The sequence below is a fragment of the Tasmannia lanceolata genome, unplaced genomic scaffold, assembly GCF_043159265.1.
Source record: "Tasmannia lanceolata isolate RefF3 unplaced genomic scaffold, GAP_Taslan_0.1 ptg000011l, whole genome shotgun sequence".
NCBI lineage: Eukaryota > Viridiplantae > Streptophyta > Magnoliopsida > Canellales > Winteraceae > Tasmannia > Tasmannia lanceolata.
In genome coordinates this window covers 20,584,123-20,597,358 of record NW_027518688.1, presented here as the reverse complement: position 1 = coordinate 20,597,358, position 13,236 = coordinate 20,584,123, and the positions used below count along the sequence as shown (strand labels likewise).

Here is a 13,236-nt window from a genome sequence, read left to right as displayed (position 1 = left end):
TAGTCTTTATTCACTCTATATTTTTCCTATTAACTTCTTCCTTTTAGCGTTCTTTCTTAATATCGAGAGCAATTGGAAGTATTGTGTTAGGTGTGGTTCAAATCTCTCTGATCGTGCAGATCACATAGAGATCGATAGTGCGTCGAGTTGTGGCATTCTGGAGGTGATTGTGATGTGATCTTTTGAACTAGAATTTCTTCCTCATGTGCGTATATTCACCTTAAAGAGAGCGACCTAGTTTATGCCTCATCTCACCATATCAAAAAGTTTACTCAAAACTCATTAAATTTCTATTTTCATTTAAATCAAGGTATGCTATATTTTTAGCACCAATAAACCCATATAAATCAATGAATGCCATACTTTTAGTCTTTTAGGAAAATCACCAATAAATCCAGATAAATCAAGGTATGCCATTCTTTTAGTTTTTAAGGAAAATACCGATAAACCCACGGAAAATGTGTGAGGTCGTATGCGGGCAATCGTTGGTCTAAGATTGATGGTCTAGATTGAAGAATGAGATTAAGAGTGAAATGACAGGAGCTACCCATTGAGCATAGTGATCACTAGAAGGGTATAAGGGTAACCAGTGCTTCTCATTTTCTTGAGATATGGATGGTTAGTGTATGTCATTCCAACTATATCATCTAAGTTTGGATAGCGTAATCAATACATCTCATTCTCTTGAGACATGGATGGTTAGTATAGGACATTTTAACTATATCAGCCAAGTTTGAATGGTGTAGTTGGTTAAACATATCAATCATAATAGAGTTCTAATGTGGGTGGAATTCTAGGAGGCCTCTTCAATAAATGTGGGGTTGGTCTGTGCGGCCATCTAACTTGACCAAAGGAGAACTCTCCTTCCAGTAGAACAGAAAGGCACTAGAAGATCTAGCCATATTGATCACTGCCATGGCTGATCAAGATAAGTTTTTTAATCCTTCTCTTGTATTCTAGATTCAATGCATGGTCAGATTCATTTATATTGATTTTTATAGATCTGTAGTATAGTTTTGCTATGCGTTCATGTCTTATTCGTTGAATACCATGATCCTAGTTTTCGTAGAATCACCATCTTCTGCTGAACTTATAGGATTGATTGAAGGGAGATGATATATTCACTCCCCCTGCAGTACGCGTACACCCCCCTTATAACTTGATTTGACATGAACAGTGGGCAACTATAACGCTTTTTGACGTCAAATCACGTTATAAGGGGGGCGCATGCGTACTAGGTAGGGCTGGCAATTTCACCCGGGAAAGCGGGGATCCGCCCCGCGTCGCCCCGCTTGGGAAGGGGATTCCCCGATTTGAGTGGGGAAGGGGAAGGGGAAGGGGATTTAAAAAATTCCCCGGTGCGGGGAAGGGGATGGAGTTGGCCCCGCCCCGCTCTGCTCCGCCCCGCATTAATGACATTTTTTTCTTATATTTTTAAAGTGTTTTTTTTTTTTTTTTTTGGGAAAACTACTAGAAACCCCTTTGAATCAAAACATATCTACAAGATTCCCCCAGAATTTTCATAATTTCCATAACTACAGTTTTGTCCCTGAAATAGCTTTTTATGTTTTCTTTTACCCATAATCCATTGGGCATTGTCCCTCATTATATTAGTATATTACCCTTAGAAATCCCTAAAATCTCTCCATCGAACCATCACTGTAAGGCAACATTAAATTCTTTGAAAATCTCCCTCCCCCAAATAAAGGCAACATCTCTCTGATGAGTGATGAGATTTTATATGGTGTGCGCTCGTATAGTCCATTATTTTTCAAAAAGTAATGTATGGGCTACACCATAGGATGATCCAAACCGTCCATTTGATAGGCTACAATTTAAAAGTACTTTATAGGCCACACCATAGATCATCCAAACTGTCCATTTGATGGGCCACAACGTAAATAAATTGCGGCCCAAAAATCATTCCATAGGATGATCGCAACCCTCCGATCTATAGAAGGTACCATAATATGGAATTCCTCTATAGATCAGAGGCTTTGGATTATCCTATGGAAATGATTTTTGGGCCACAACCTATTTACGTTGCGGCCCATCAAATGGACAATTTGGATCATCCTACAATGTGCCCATCAAGTGGAAGGTTTGGATCATCCTATGCCTATGGTAGTATGGTGTGCCCATCAAATGGACAGTTTGGATCTTCCTATGGTGTGGCACGTACAGTACCTTTTGGCAAGTGGGATTGAGAATTAGGGATCTGCTAGGGACTATTGATCAATTAAATGAATCTGAGAGCAACCACCTTTGTCCCCAGGTTAATAAAATGAATATAACAAAATCTTAGCCTATGTGTGGGTTGTGTGGCTACTCTCACATGCAATAGCCAAGCCACAACATGCCTGAAGTGATTGTCTCTAGCAAATCTTTAGTTTTAAACCTAACATTTAACAAAGTAAAGTGAGAAAGTAAACTGATTGTCCCCGAAGGATGCGGAGCGGGGAAGGGGAGGGGATGGGGATTAGATATTCCCTGTGGGGAGGGGGATTCCCCACCATCCCCGCAGTGGGGAGGGGAAGGAGAGGGGGAAAATTCCCCGCAGAGGGGAAGGAGTAGGGGACCCCAACATCCGGCCCCGCCCCGCCCCGCCCCGTTGCCAGCCCTAGTACTAGGGGGTGATATCATCGCCCTTGATTGAATATATAAAGAAAATAAAACCACATCACATCTCCCAGTCTTGACCAAGCCCAAGTCCCAATCCATTAATCCTCCCAAATCAAGGTTCAATCCAAGTGATTAATAGTGTGGTCCCACTGTAAATAAGTTTAATGCAAACTCTTGATTTTAAAACACAATAATTGTTGATCAGAGCAACATAGAGCCCATATGAAGTAGAAAAGCTTTTTCAAAACTACCCAAATCGAGACTATCAGCCAAAGGCATGAATCCCCTACAAACTCATGTAAGGGAAACCCAATATACAAACGACAAATGCAAGATTTTGTTCGAAACACACTAGATTTATTAAGTTTGCTTCTTTTCTTTTTCCCAGTTCCAACTAGTTCAGTTAAAATTTTATAAAAAATTACATAAATTTAAAAATCTTCTTTTAGTTTAATAGAAACAAGCTTCATAGTTTATTTATGCTGCAAGTATTGCAATTGATAGAGTGATTGGAGAAGTATGCATCTAGCATTTTGGCTTATATGCTTCAGAAAATTGTATGAGAGAAAAAAATGGGAAATGCCAAATGAACCCAAAAAGGTTTGAAGAGTCTAAACTTGTTCGGAAGATATTTTCCATGAATTTTCTTCTTGGAGTGTAACAAAAACATTTCATTTATCCTTTGTAGACTTTGCACCACCCAGGTGACTTGAACTCTACTCAATTTCGTTAATATTAATGAACAAAAACACTTCTCATCTAATTTTTTTTCTCAAGATATTTTTTCAACTCCACAATTCAAAGAGAAATGATATGACTGGTTAATTTAGAGAGATATTATCATAAATTGAAGGTACGTACCTCTAAGTAAAATCACACCAATGGAACAAACCTAACCATCGAATAATGAACGAACGTTTGGCTTTCTATTGGGCATTATGAAGAGAAATTAGATCACCGTTTGCTGTGGGCCTATGGCCCATCATCCACCCTAAGGCCCACTACACCTCATAGAAAATGCCAAAGCCCTTTCAGCTTAAACTGTGTCTTCTATAACTTTACTGGCTCTAACAAAAAAATAAAGCAGTACTTGTGAAAGAAAAATATGGTACTTAGTCTTTAATGGAAGATGCTTAAGAACAAGTTTGATAAAAACAAATGGGTGAGATGCACCAATAATACAAAATACATGTCTTAGATCAAAATTTAGTTAACAAGATGAGGCACAGGATTTCTTCCTGGCAGTTTTTTCCCCATCTGCTATGAGCTTCTATTAGGGTTCCTTAAAAGGGATATATAGTATATTGGAGGTCCAGTCTCATTCAAATATCACAGAAAAATTTGCTCACTTCTTGGAAATATTAATAAGAAAATGAACCATTTTGATTCAAGTATATGCATAACTCCACAATGCAGTTTACCAGAGTGATATGAGCCCTAATCATCTGTTTATGAATGAAAACAAGCAAATATGAAGTATTTACCAGTGAAATAAAAATGCATTCATAGTCATACAGCAAAAGACAGACTAAAGTAGTACTTGATGCGCAGGGTGTGATTCTGTGGGAGAAGGCATGTTACACCATTAGAACTGCATCTGTACAACTCCCCATCTGTTTTGCTCTTGATAAGATCTACAAAAGTAAAGAGGCCTGCAAATTCCAAAATGGTTAAAAATCACTGTTTAGATTATTAAATTTTTTAAAGTAAATACTTGAAATAGGTGTCAAGAAGCTCAAACTGCTTAATTAGGATAGTGAGTAGATTAAAAAATAAATATTAGTTACATTCTAAATATTGGCAGAGAAGATATAAACAGACAAATAGTTACATACTAACATATAGATGAAATCGCAATCAAGCCCGTCTCGAATGTTAAAATCATCTGCCTTTAGGGTTTGCAGCAACTGAATGGCTAAAGTACATTCATGTCATTTATTAGCTTGGTGTAAATGCAACAATGATGTTTCCTTACGAGTGAATATGATCTATAGGTTAAAGTCCATTTCCTTGAGTAAATTCAAATTCAGTAGTACTTGAAGAAAATATGAAAGTCATATGGAAGAAATATAATGTTTGATGGAAATATCAGAAGGAAACACAATGGTTCCGAGGAACTGAGTTGGATTTGAGAGTGGACAGAAATTGTCTACATATGAGCATTCCATTATGCAGCGGTGGGTGATTGGGGAGCATCCTTCACAAGAATCAAGAAGAAATATAATTATTTTCTTTTCTTATACATACGCAGCCTTGGATAAATTTTCTTATGACCATGATGATATGATACGAATGAAAGCTTTGCTTATGGAGATATTATCTTCTCTTCTTCATCTTGATGGGATATCTTGATAGCCTGTTGCTAGGAAGCCTTCAATTATCCTTCTTTCTATCTTGTCGAGGTAATATCCCTACCATTCCTTCTTCTATACTTGTTCGAAAATTTTGATCTTCCCATAAGTGTGATTTTTTATTTGATTCAAGGGTTTTATTCAGAGCATTGATTGGAGTAATATGATTGAGTCTGATCCTGGATCTAATGGCCCGATCATTTGATCCTAGCCATCAACATCCAACAGTTGGTTTAGATTGTTTCTAATTTTGGTGAGATTAACCGTAAGTGTGAATTTCGAAGCATAGAGAAGGGTTGGCTCTAATCTAATTTTAGAGACTTATCTAAAGTTCAAATTTTGAGCACATTTTTAATGGGTTTTGGACAAGTTAAGGATCGACTTGGACTTCCTTTTATGAATTCTATACAAATGGATTTTGGGGCTACAAAATGTGTTGGTAACGATTATGTCCTACACCATTTGAATGGGAAGTCTATAAATCCACTATTCTTATGGAGAATATATATATATGAGAAAAATGTTTGTGCGCTCAAGTGCACCGAAAAAATGGTGCGCTTGAGGCGTTATAACGCCTCCCATTGGTTTAAATGTTTGGGTCCCACATACACGAACCAATGGGAGGCGTTATAACGCCTCAAGCGCAAAATGTTATGGTGCACTTAAGTGGTTATAACGCCTCCCATCATTTTTTGTGTGCCCTTAAGTGGTTATAACGCCTCCCATCATTTTTTGTGTGCCCTTAAGTGGTTATAACGCCTCCCATTGGTTTGCTTAAGTGGGACCCAAACATTTAAACGAATGGAAGGGATTATAACCACTTAAGCGCACCAAAAAAATGGTGCGCTTAAGCGCTCAAACACTTTCTTCTATAAGGAAACAAAATCTTGCTTACCTAAAAGATAGAAAGTGAGAGAGAGAATGTGCGTCTAATCACCAGCATATGAGTTCAAACAATGCAGCATAGACATTTAGATGTTGTGGCTAGCACCGAAACATATCTCACTCACCCGTGATGCCATTTTGTCAAGAGATGGAAGTCATCCTTCTTCATCCTCGGATTCTGTTGTTGTTTTCTCTGAGTATGTCTCTACAGGCTGTGGAGGTGCAACTGCAGCCCAAAACAGAAAGTACATTATAAATTATTGCAAAACACAAACGGACCTTTTCCCTTCTCATAGGTACAATTGCACATCAAGAAAACAAACAATTGCCATGTGCCTAAAATAAAAAACATAGCGAAACCGACAGTGACTGAAAATGTGGTAAGACGTTTTGGATTTATAGTGAAAATGACTAAAGGAGAAAATTTGTTCTAGGGTAATGTGCATACACCAATATATTTATTGGCACAATGACGTTGCAAGCTTAGTTTTAAATCTCGGGCAAAATATTTCGGTGTCGGTTTGGACCGAGGCCGAAAGTACATTGAATCGGAAAAATACAGGATTTCGCCGAAATTTCCCTGGTTTTCACCCTTATTTACCAAATTTCCACCGAAATTTGAAAAATACCACCAAATAATTCATTATCAACGCCAATAGAAGTAAAAGGTAATAAGATTGATCTATTTGAGAAGATTCCACAAAGACATGAACCAACACTAGACGTTCACATGTTAAGGGCATCAAGGCTGTTTAGAAGAGTATGTTTTTTGGAACAAAACCTCAAGGTTGTTACGAGTATATGACTTTTATTAATCAAATGACAATCTACGTAAAAGACAAAACCTTTTCCAAATGCCCATGGACTAAATCACGAGATAACAGGTATCAAGCATTCACTAAAATGTGATAATAGACATGAAAAGTCCTACAAAAATCTACATTGGCCAGGAGATTTGGGATGAATATATTGGCAAAATCATGATACAAAAAAACTAATCCAACAACGAAGTTAAATTGGTACAGAAGGGATGAAATTTCCACAGAGCGAAAACCGGAAACACCTTCAAGAGACTAACATTTTTAACAAACCAATGAATGAATCCCCTGAAACTGCCATACAACAACGGCATTAAGAATCCTACATAAAAACTCAAAATTGCAAATTTAAAAATAAAATAAAAAATCAACAGTTCAGCAAGAACATTTCAATCCAAAACAATATAAACATCAAGACTACACACAGAACACCAAATCACTCAAAACCTTAACCTCAAATTTGCAACATATCAATCAAGAAAGTCACTTAAAAGTTAAAACATGAATAAGCGTGTTCAAGCTTCATCTGCAAACTTTGCATCTGCATCTACGATTCCTCCTAAAAAAAATAGAACGAAAAGAAAACCAACGTAGTAGTAGTAGTAGAGATATACACGCTACTTAAATTTAAAATGGAAATCGTGATTGTTTTCTCAGCTTAAAGGGCGATGATATTTTCACTCAGCCTCAAATCTCTCCAATGTTGGATTTTCAAGAGTTCCTTTCTATTCCAAGGAATATTGGATTCTACTATCAAGTTGCTGAGCCATGACAGTTGCGGTAAAGATATGATCATTTTTATTTTTAATTTAATTTTGTTTTGTCTTTTGTCCGCTGCTTTGTGGTTGTAATTGTGTTCCATCTTTCCTCTATGTTTTTAATCATTTACACTCAAGCTTGGACAGCAACTCGGCCAATGTAATTTTCTGCAATCGCACTGATTGGATTGCAAGAATTATTTTTTTTTTGCGTGTGTGTAAATAGTAAGAAAATTTAGAAGTTTTTATCATTTCCAAACTTTTCCAAAAATTTCCCTGAGATCCCACGAAAAATGGATGCCATTTTCGATTTTAGGGGAAAATCTGAAGAACCCAACCCCAAAATGTGATCTTAGCCTAAACAGGTTTAGAACATCTTGAGAACTATATCCACAAGGGAGGATATATATGCATGGTGTTTGTGGAAGGAGAAGTGAACGGGGCCACCTCTGGGGTGATGGAGGACTGTGAATTGGGCAATGAATCAATTTCTCCTTTGTTGTAACGAAGGTTAAACTGTCTTTTTTTTTTTCCACTGTAGTATTTTTTAATATCTAAAATGAGATTTTATATGGTGCAAGCACTTATAGTACCTTATTTTGTCAAAAAGTACTGTATGGACCACACTATAGGCTGATCCAAACTGTCCATGTGATGAAACACAATGTAAATAGGTTGTTCCCCAAAAATCATTTCCACATGATGATCCTACCCCTCCGATCTATAGAGGTTTCCATAATATGCAGTTCCTTTATAGATCGGAGGGTTGGGATCATCCTATGGAAATGATATTTTGGGCACAACCTAATTACGTTATGGCCCATCACATGGACAGTTTGGATCATCCTACAGTGTGGTCAGTACAGTAATTTTTGAAAAATAAGGGGCTATAGGGGCTTACATCATATAAAAACTCGCAAAATAATATACTTATCAAGTCTGTAGATCAAAACTTAGTAAAAAGCCATGTAATTGTAGGACTTTTAAGACAAGTCCTTTTTTCTTCTATTAGGTTGATGAATGATTGCTTCAATATGATGCCGAATAAGACACGGTGGATCTCTCCTCTGATTGATCTTAGCCGTCCATGTCAGAGGCTGTGCTTTGCATGTCCTATGGCCATAATGGCCTGAAAATTGTACTCAATCATCAGATCCAAATTGCAAGGCCTATCGATTTGATGGTTTGGATCAATCGAAGGCGGGACCTACCAAGCAGTAGGGGGCTCACTTCATGTAATACAATCACATCAGTGGGTGATGGGAAATGATATTTATACCCTCTTGCCCCAATTTTTTTTAAGATTACTATATTCAGAGAAAAAGAGGGGAAAAAAGGGATTTTTACACGATTCTCCCAAGAAAGCTCGTGAATTTCACAACCTCTCTATTTGACTATTTCTAATAAGGGATTTGCTAGGGACCATGGCAGAAGGCATTTTGAGGAAGCGCTGTTGAATGAGAGAGCAGTCACATAGGCTCACTTTTCAACAGATTTTGTCTTACTCATTTATTCATTTAATTCTTCTGAGGTGGCTGTGCTCTCATGCAACAGCCAGTCTGTGAAATGCCATGCGATGGTGACTAGCAAATCCCTTATAATTTTAGGGAAGTGATAAATTGACCTCCATATATCTTAAATCGATACCTTTAACGGAAAATATTAGTGCAGGTGAGTTGTACACTTGTATGGTGTTTAACTGCGGATGAAAACTTTACTCAACAGCTCTAATGTTTTAGGTTAAAAGGGGCCGATTTAAGATATATGGGGGTCGATTTATCACTGCCCTAATTTTATTGGGAACGTGGGTGATTGTTTTAGGAGCTTTTAGAGGGGTTTTAAGTAAAAAAAACCCCCTATAAAAAACAAATATGATAATGCAGCCCCAATTATTAGGAAAGCACAGACAAAGAGCTACAAAAGGGGGTGGAAATGCGTGTCATTTCACGAAACCTACGGACGTCCACTTAAAAAAGCCCTCCAATTGGTTGGGGTTGTGAAAAAATGAAAACATGGTAGAGTGCAGAAGAAAGAGAAATAGAGGAAGAAGAGAGGGAAGAAGGAAAAGAGGAAGGTGGAGGATGTACCTTCCTTCTTTTTCAAAGGAGGAGGAACCTCCCTTCTTTCCATAGGATCATGAACTTTATTTTCATCTCTCTTCTTCTCCCTCTCCCTCTCCTTCTCTTTCTTCTTGATCTCATCCCTATGTTTTTATTGATATTATAATTAGTATTATTATTGGATGGACGTGACACATGAAATGTTGGAGGGATGCCCAGATAGGGAGATGGGATCTTTATTTGGTTTGATAGCATCAACAGTGGTGATGTTAGGGCTCTCTAAGTGCTTAGCTCCCATTCTCAGACCCTTCGGCCAACCTCAGGCCGTGGCTCAACTCCTCGTAAGTATACACCTACACATTCATATATGCATAGGTATGTATATGAGAACATATTGAATATTCCTCAAATGGTGGTTTTTTCCCTAATCCTTTTGGATATTAATGCAATAAATTTTGCATTCTATACAAACCCACAAACAAACAACAAAGAGATGTGAAAATTAGGATAGCTTTTTGATAAAGTCAGGATTTCCATCCATGTTTGCTTGATTTTTCATTTAAAAGAACTGTTTCTCCACCCAGTTTTGTTATTCATAGAAATGACTTCATTTTTCAGGAGAAGGCAAACAATGGATGCCGACCTTGCATTTTATCACAACAAACTTGTTTCTCAATATTTAATAATGTTCAAAACCTCCTCACACAAGTAGATAAATGATTAAACAACACCAACTCCTAACAGCTCAAGCTTTTGGAGTAGATTGTTGTTTCAAATGGTATTAGAGCTATTGCCTCACGGCAGGTTCTGGGGTCCAAATCCAACAAACTCCTTGATATTAAAAATCTACATGCATGTCCAACTCAAAAGAGGAGTTACATGTGCCACGTGTACGGCCAACCCAAAAAAAGAGGGGCCACATGTGAGAAGTATAAATGATTAAATAACACCAACTCTAACTTCTGGAGTAATTCGTTGTTTCACAATATATCCACACACATCCTCTGTAGGATCTAGCAGATGAATGGTTTGGATGATATTTAAAATTTGTACTAATTGGGAAGATAATGGCGTGTGATTTTCGTGATTACACAGTCAGGGATAGTGTTGGGGACACTGAAGGCACTTTTTATCCATCTTGTGAGTAAACAATATGGGGTTCCATTAAATAATTCCGAGGCCATGACCGAAAATAATGAATTCGATGGTTTTGCAATGGCAGCACGTATGTTCTTCATGTTCCTCGTCGGCCTAGAGCTTGACATTCCCTATCTATGGCGAAGCCGACGAAGCACGGTTTTGGTCACTTTGGGCGGGGGCTTGTCCTGTGCTCTCCTAGCTCTAATCTCATCAAACCTCATATATTCCGAGACCAATTCACCGGGGAGTCGTTCTATGTTTGTAATTTTCCTTATAATGATCTATGCCAATACTGCCTCTCCTCTACTAGTCCATATGGCCGCCGAATTTAAATTGGCCACATCGGGGATCGGACGGTTGGTAATCTCTGCGGCTTTGGTGAACGACATGGTTTGTTTGTTGGGTGTGGCCTCCATGGGTCGTATCTTGAAAGAAAATCGCAATTGGGCCGTTAAGATCTTGATGGACGTGTCCGCGATCGGATTGATCGTGGCATCGGGCTATATGATCCGGCCTGTGGTGAGATGGATGAATAGGAGGTACAAAGATAGGAAAGGGCTGAAACATTCTGAGGTACTTTGGCTATTGACTTTTGTTGGGTTTGTTGCTATACTGACAGATATGTTGGGGTATAGTGGGATGATGACTTGTTTTGTGATGGGTGTGACCTTTCCTAGAGAAGGGAGAGCAGCTCGGACCCTTTTGCAGCAACTTGTGTACCCGGTGCACCATTATATATTGCCGGTCTACTTTTGTTTCACGGGCTTTCATGCGGATCTTACTACTCTCAATCGGGCTTCCCAATCGATTCCCATTATCAACATTGTTGTGTTGAGTACTATTGGGAAGGTGGGTGGGACTCTTCTGGTTACTCGTTATTTGAAGATGCCAGTCTATGAGGGGTTGGCGCTTGGCTTCATGCTCAACGTGAAAGGTCATATTGATATTATCGTCATCTCAGTAGCTAAGAAGCAAAAGGTATGTGTTCTCACATGGGAATCAACAAATTGAAGGGTCATGATCTAAAGCTTTGATGGCTTAATCCTAAAAAATGATTATGATTGGGTGTTCTTAATTGTTCGATCAAGATCCCAAATGCGGCCCACATTGAATCTTAATTCTTGTATTTGTCGAGAACTTCTCCACACATTAAAAGGGTGTGTTAGGGTCATCTTGTGCTCCAATTTTTGGGGCACAACCAATCTATATAGTACCTTGACTAAAAAAATTGAACGGTTTAGATCATCCATTCATGTGGGCCCACTTTCCTTTTTCAGAGGCTGTCATTGGATAAATATCAAGGGTGGCAGGTACCCCATTACACGGGGCCAGGCATAAAATCCATGTAATTTTGCTGTTAAATTGTATTTTTTGGCTAGTGATATTGGCACTACCATGTTTTGATAATTGCACTAACTCACATTGTCTTTTCGTTTTAATTGGCTTCTCGGAGGTTTTTGGGAGGTGTAAAAACCTTTGACAACTGACCTTTTTTTAATACAGACTTGATCAAGTGGACAAGACCACCCACGATAACATTTTTTGTGCACTGAACCAATAGGGTGAGGTATGCATAGTCCAATTAGGAAGCATGTTAATACAATCACCAAAATTACACTTATTGATTTAACAATGTCACTTCTCTCTTTTATTTTACACTTCTCTAATGAGAAGTGCCATTGTCAAAACAAGGTAGTGTAGATATCATTTTCCTGCATTGCCTATAATTTATATCCTGGAAATGATATCAGCACCACACAATCATGTTTTATTAATAATTGCACAAATCTGCCTTGTCTTTACTTTTTTAATTGGCCCTGGAGAGCTTTTTGGGAACTGTAATAACGACTTGACAGCTCTTTAACACTAAAAAACAAGATGAGTTAGTGAAAATATCAAAACATAGTTGTGCTGATATCATTTTCCTCATTTATGTATATATTCCCATGAATGTGTGAATGTTGCAGCTGATCACAGATACTGCTTATAACATGTTGATCATGGCCGCCATGCTTAACACCATAATTACCGGCCCGATCATAACCTTAATCGTAAAAAAAGAACGGAAACGATTGGCCTACTATCACATCGGCGTAGAGTGGCAACCACAAGAGAGCGAGCTCCGGACTCTGGCATGTGTGCACCGATCGGCCCATGTGCCGACAATGATGAAGCTCATCGATGCCTCGAGGGGGACCAATAGGAGCCCTGCAACTGCCTACCTATTGCAACTAATTGAGCTCACTGATGGCTTGGCCGCGGACATTTTGTACCACCAAAGAGACGAGGACTTCGAAGATGAGTATAAATATGGGAACGAAGATTCTAAGCTCATCTATGACACCGTGGACACTTATACCGATGAGAGCGGAGTATCGGTCCGGCAAATGAAGGCGCTCTCCACGTTCGAGAACATGTATGAGGATGTGTGCAATGCAGCTGAGGAAATTAGAGCATCGATCATAATCCTACCGTTCCATAACAGACAATGTGTGGATGGTCGCATGGAGCTCGACAAAGAAGGGTGTTGTGAAACAACCAATTACTCCAAAAGCTTAAGCTGTTAGAGTTGGTGTTATTTAATCATTCATACTTCAACACT

At 38.4% G+C, this 13,236-nt stretch overlaps 1 protein-coding gene across 1 annotated transcript; it reads left to right on the top strand.

Annotated features, from left to right (window-relative positions):
* Positions 1-10,190: 10,190 nt before the first annotated feature.
* Positions 10,191-13,201, top strand: LOC143885995 (cation/H(+) antiporter 19-like). Its single transcript, XM_077390012.1, has 2 exons — positions 10,191-11,612; positions 12,602-13,201. The coding sequence occupies exons 1-2, from the start codon at positions 10,677-10,679 to the stop codon at positions 13,199-13,201; spliced, it is 1,536 nt and encodes a 511-aa protein (XP_077246127.1). The 5' UTR covers positions 10,191-10,676.
* Positions 13,202-13,236: the final 35 nt, after the last annotated feature.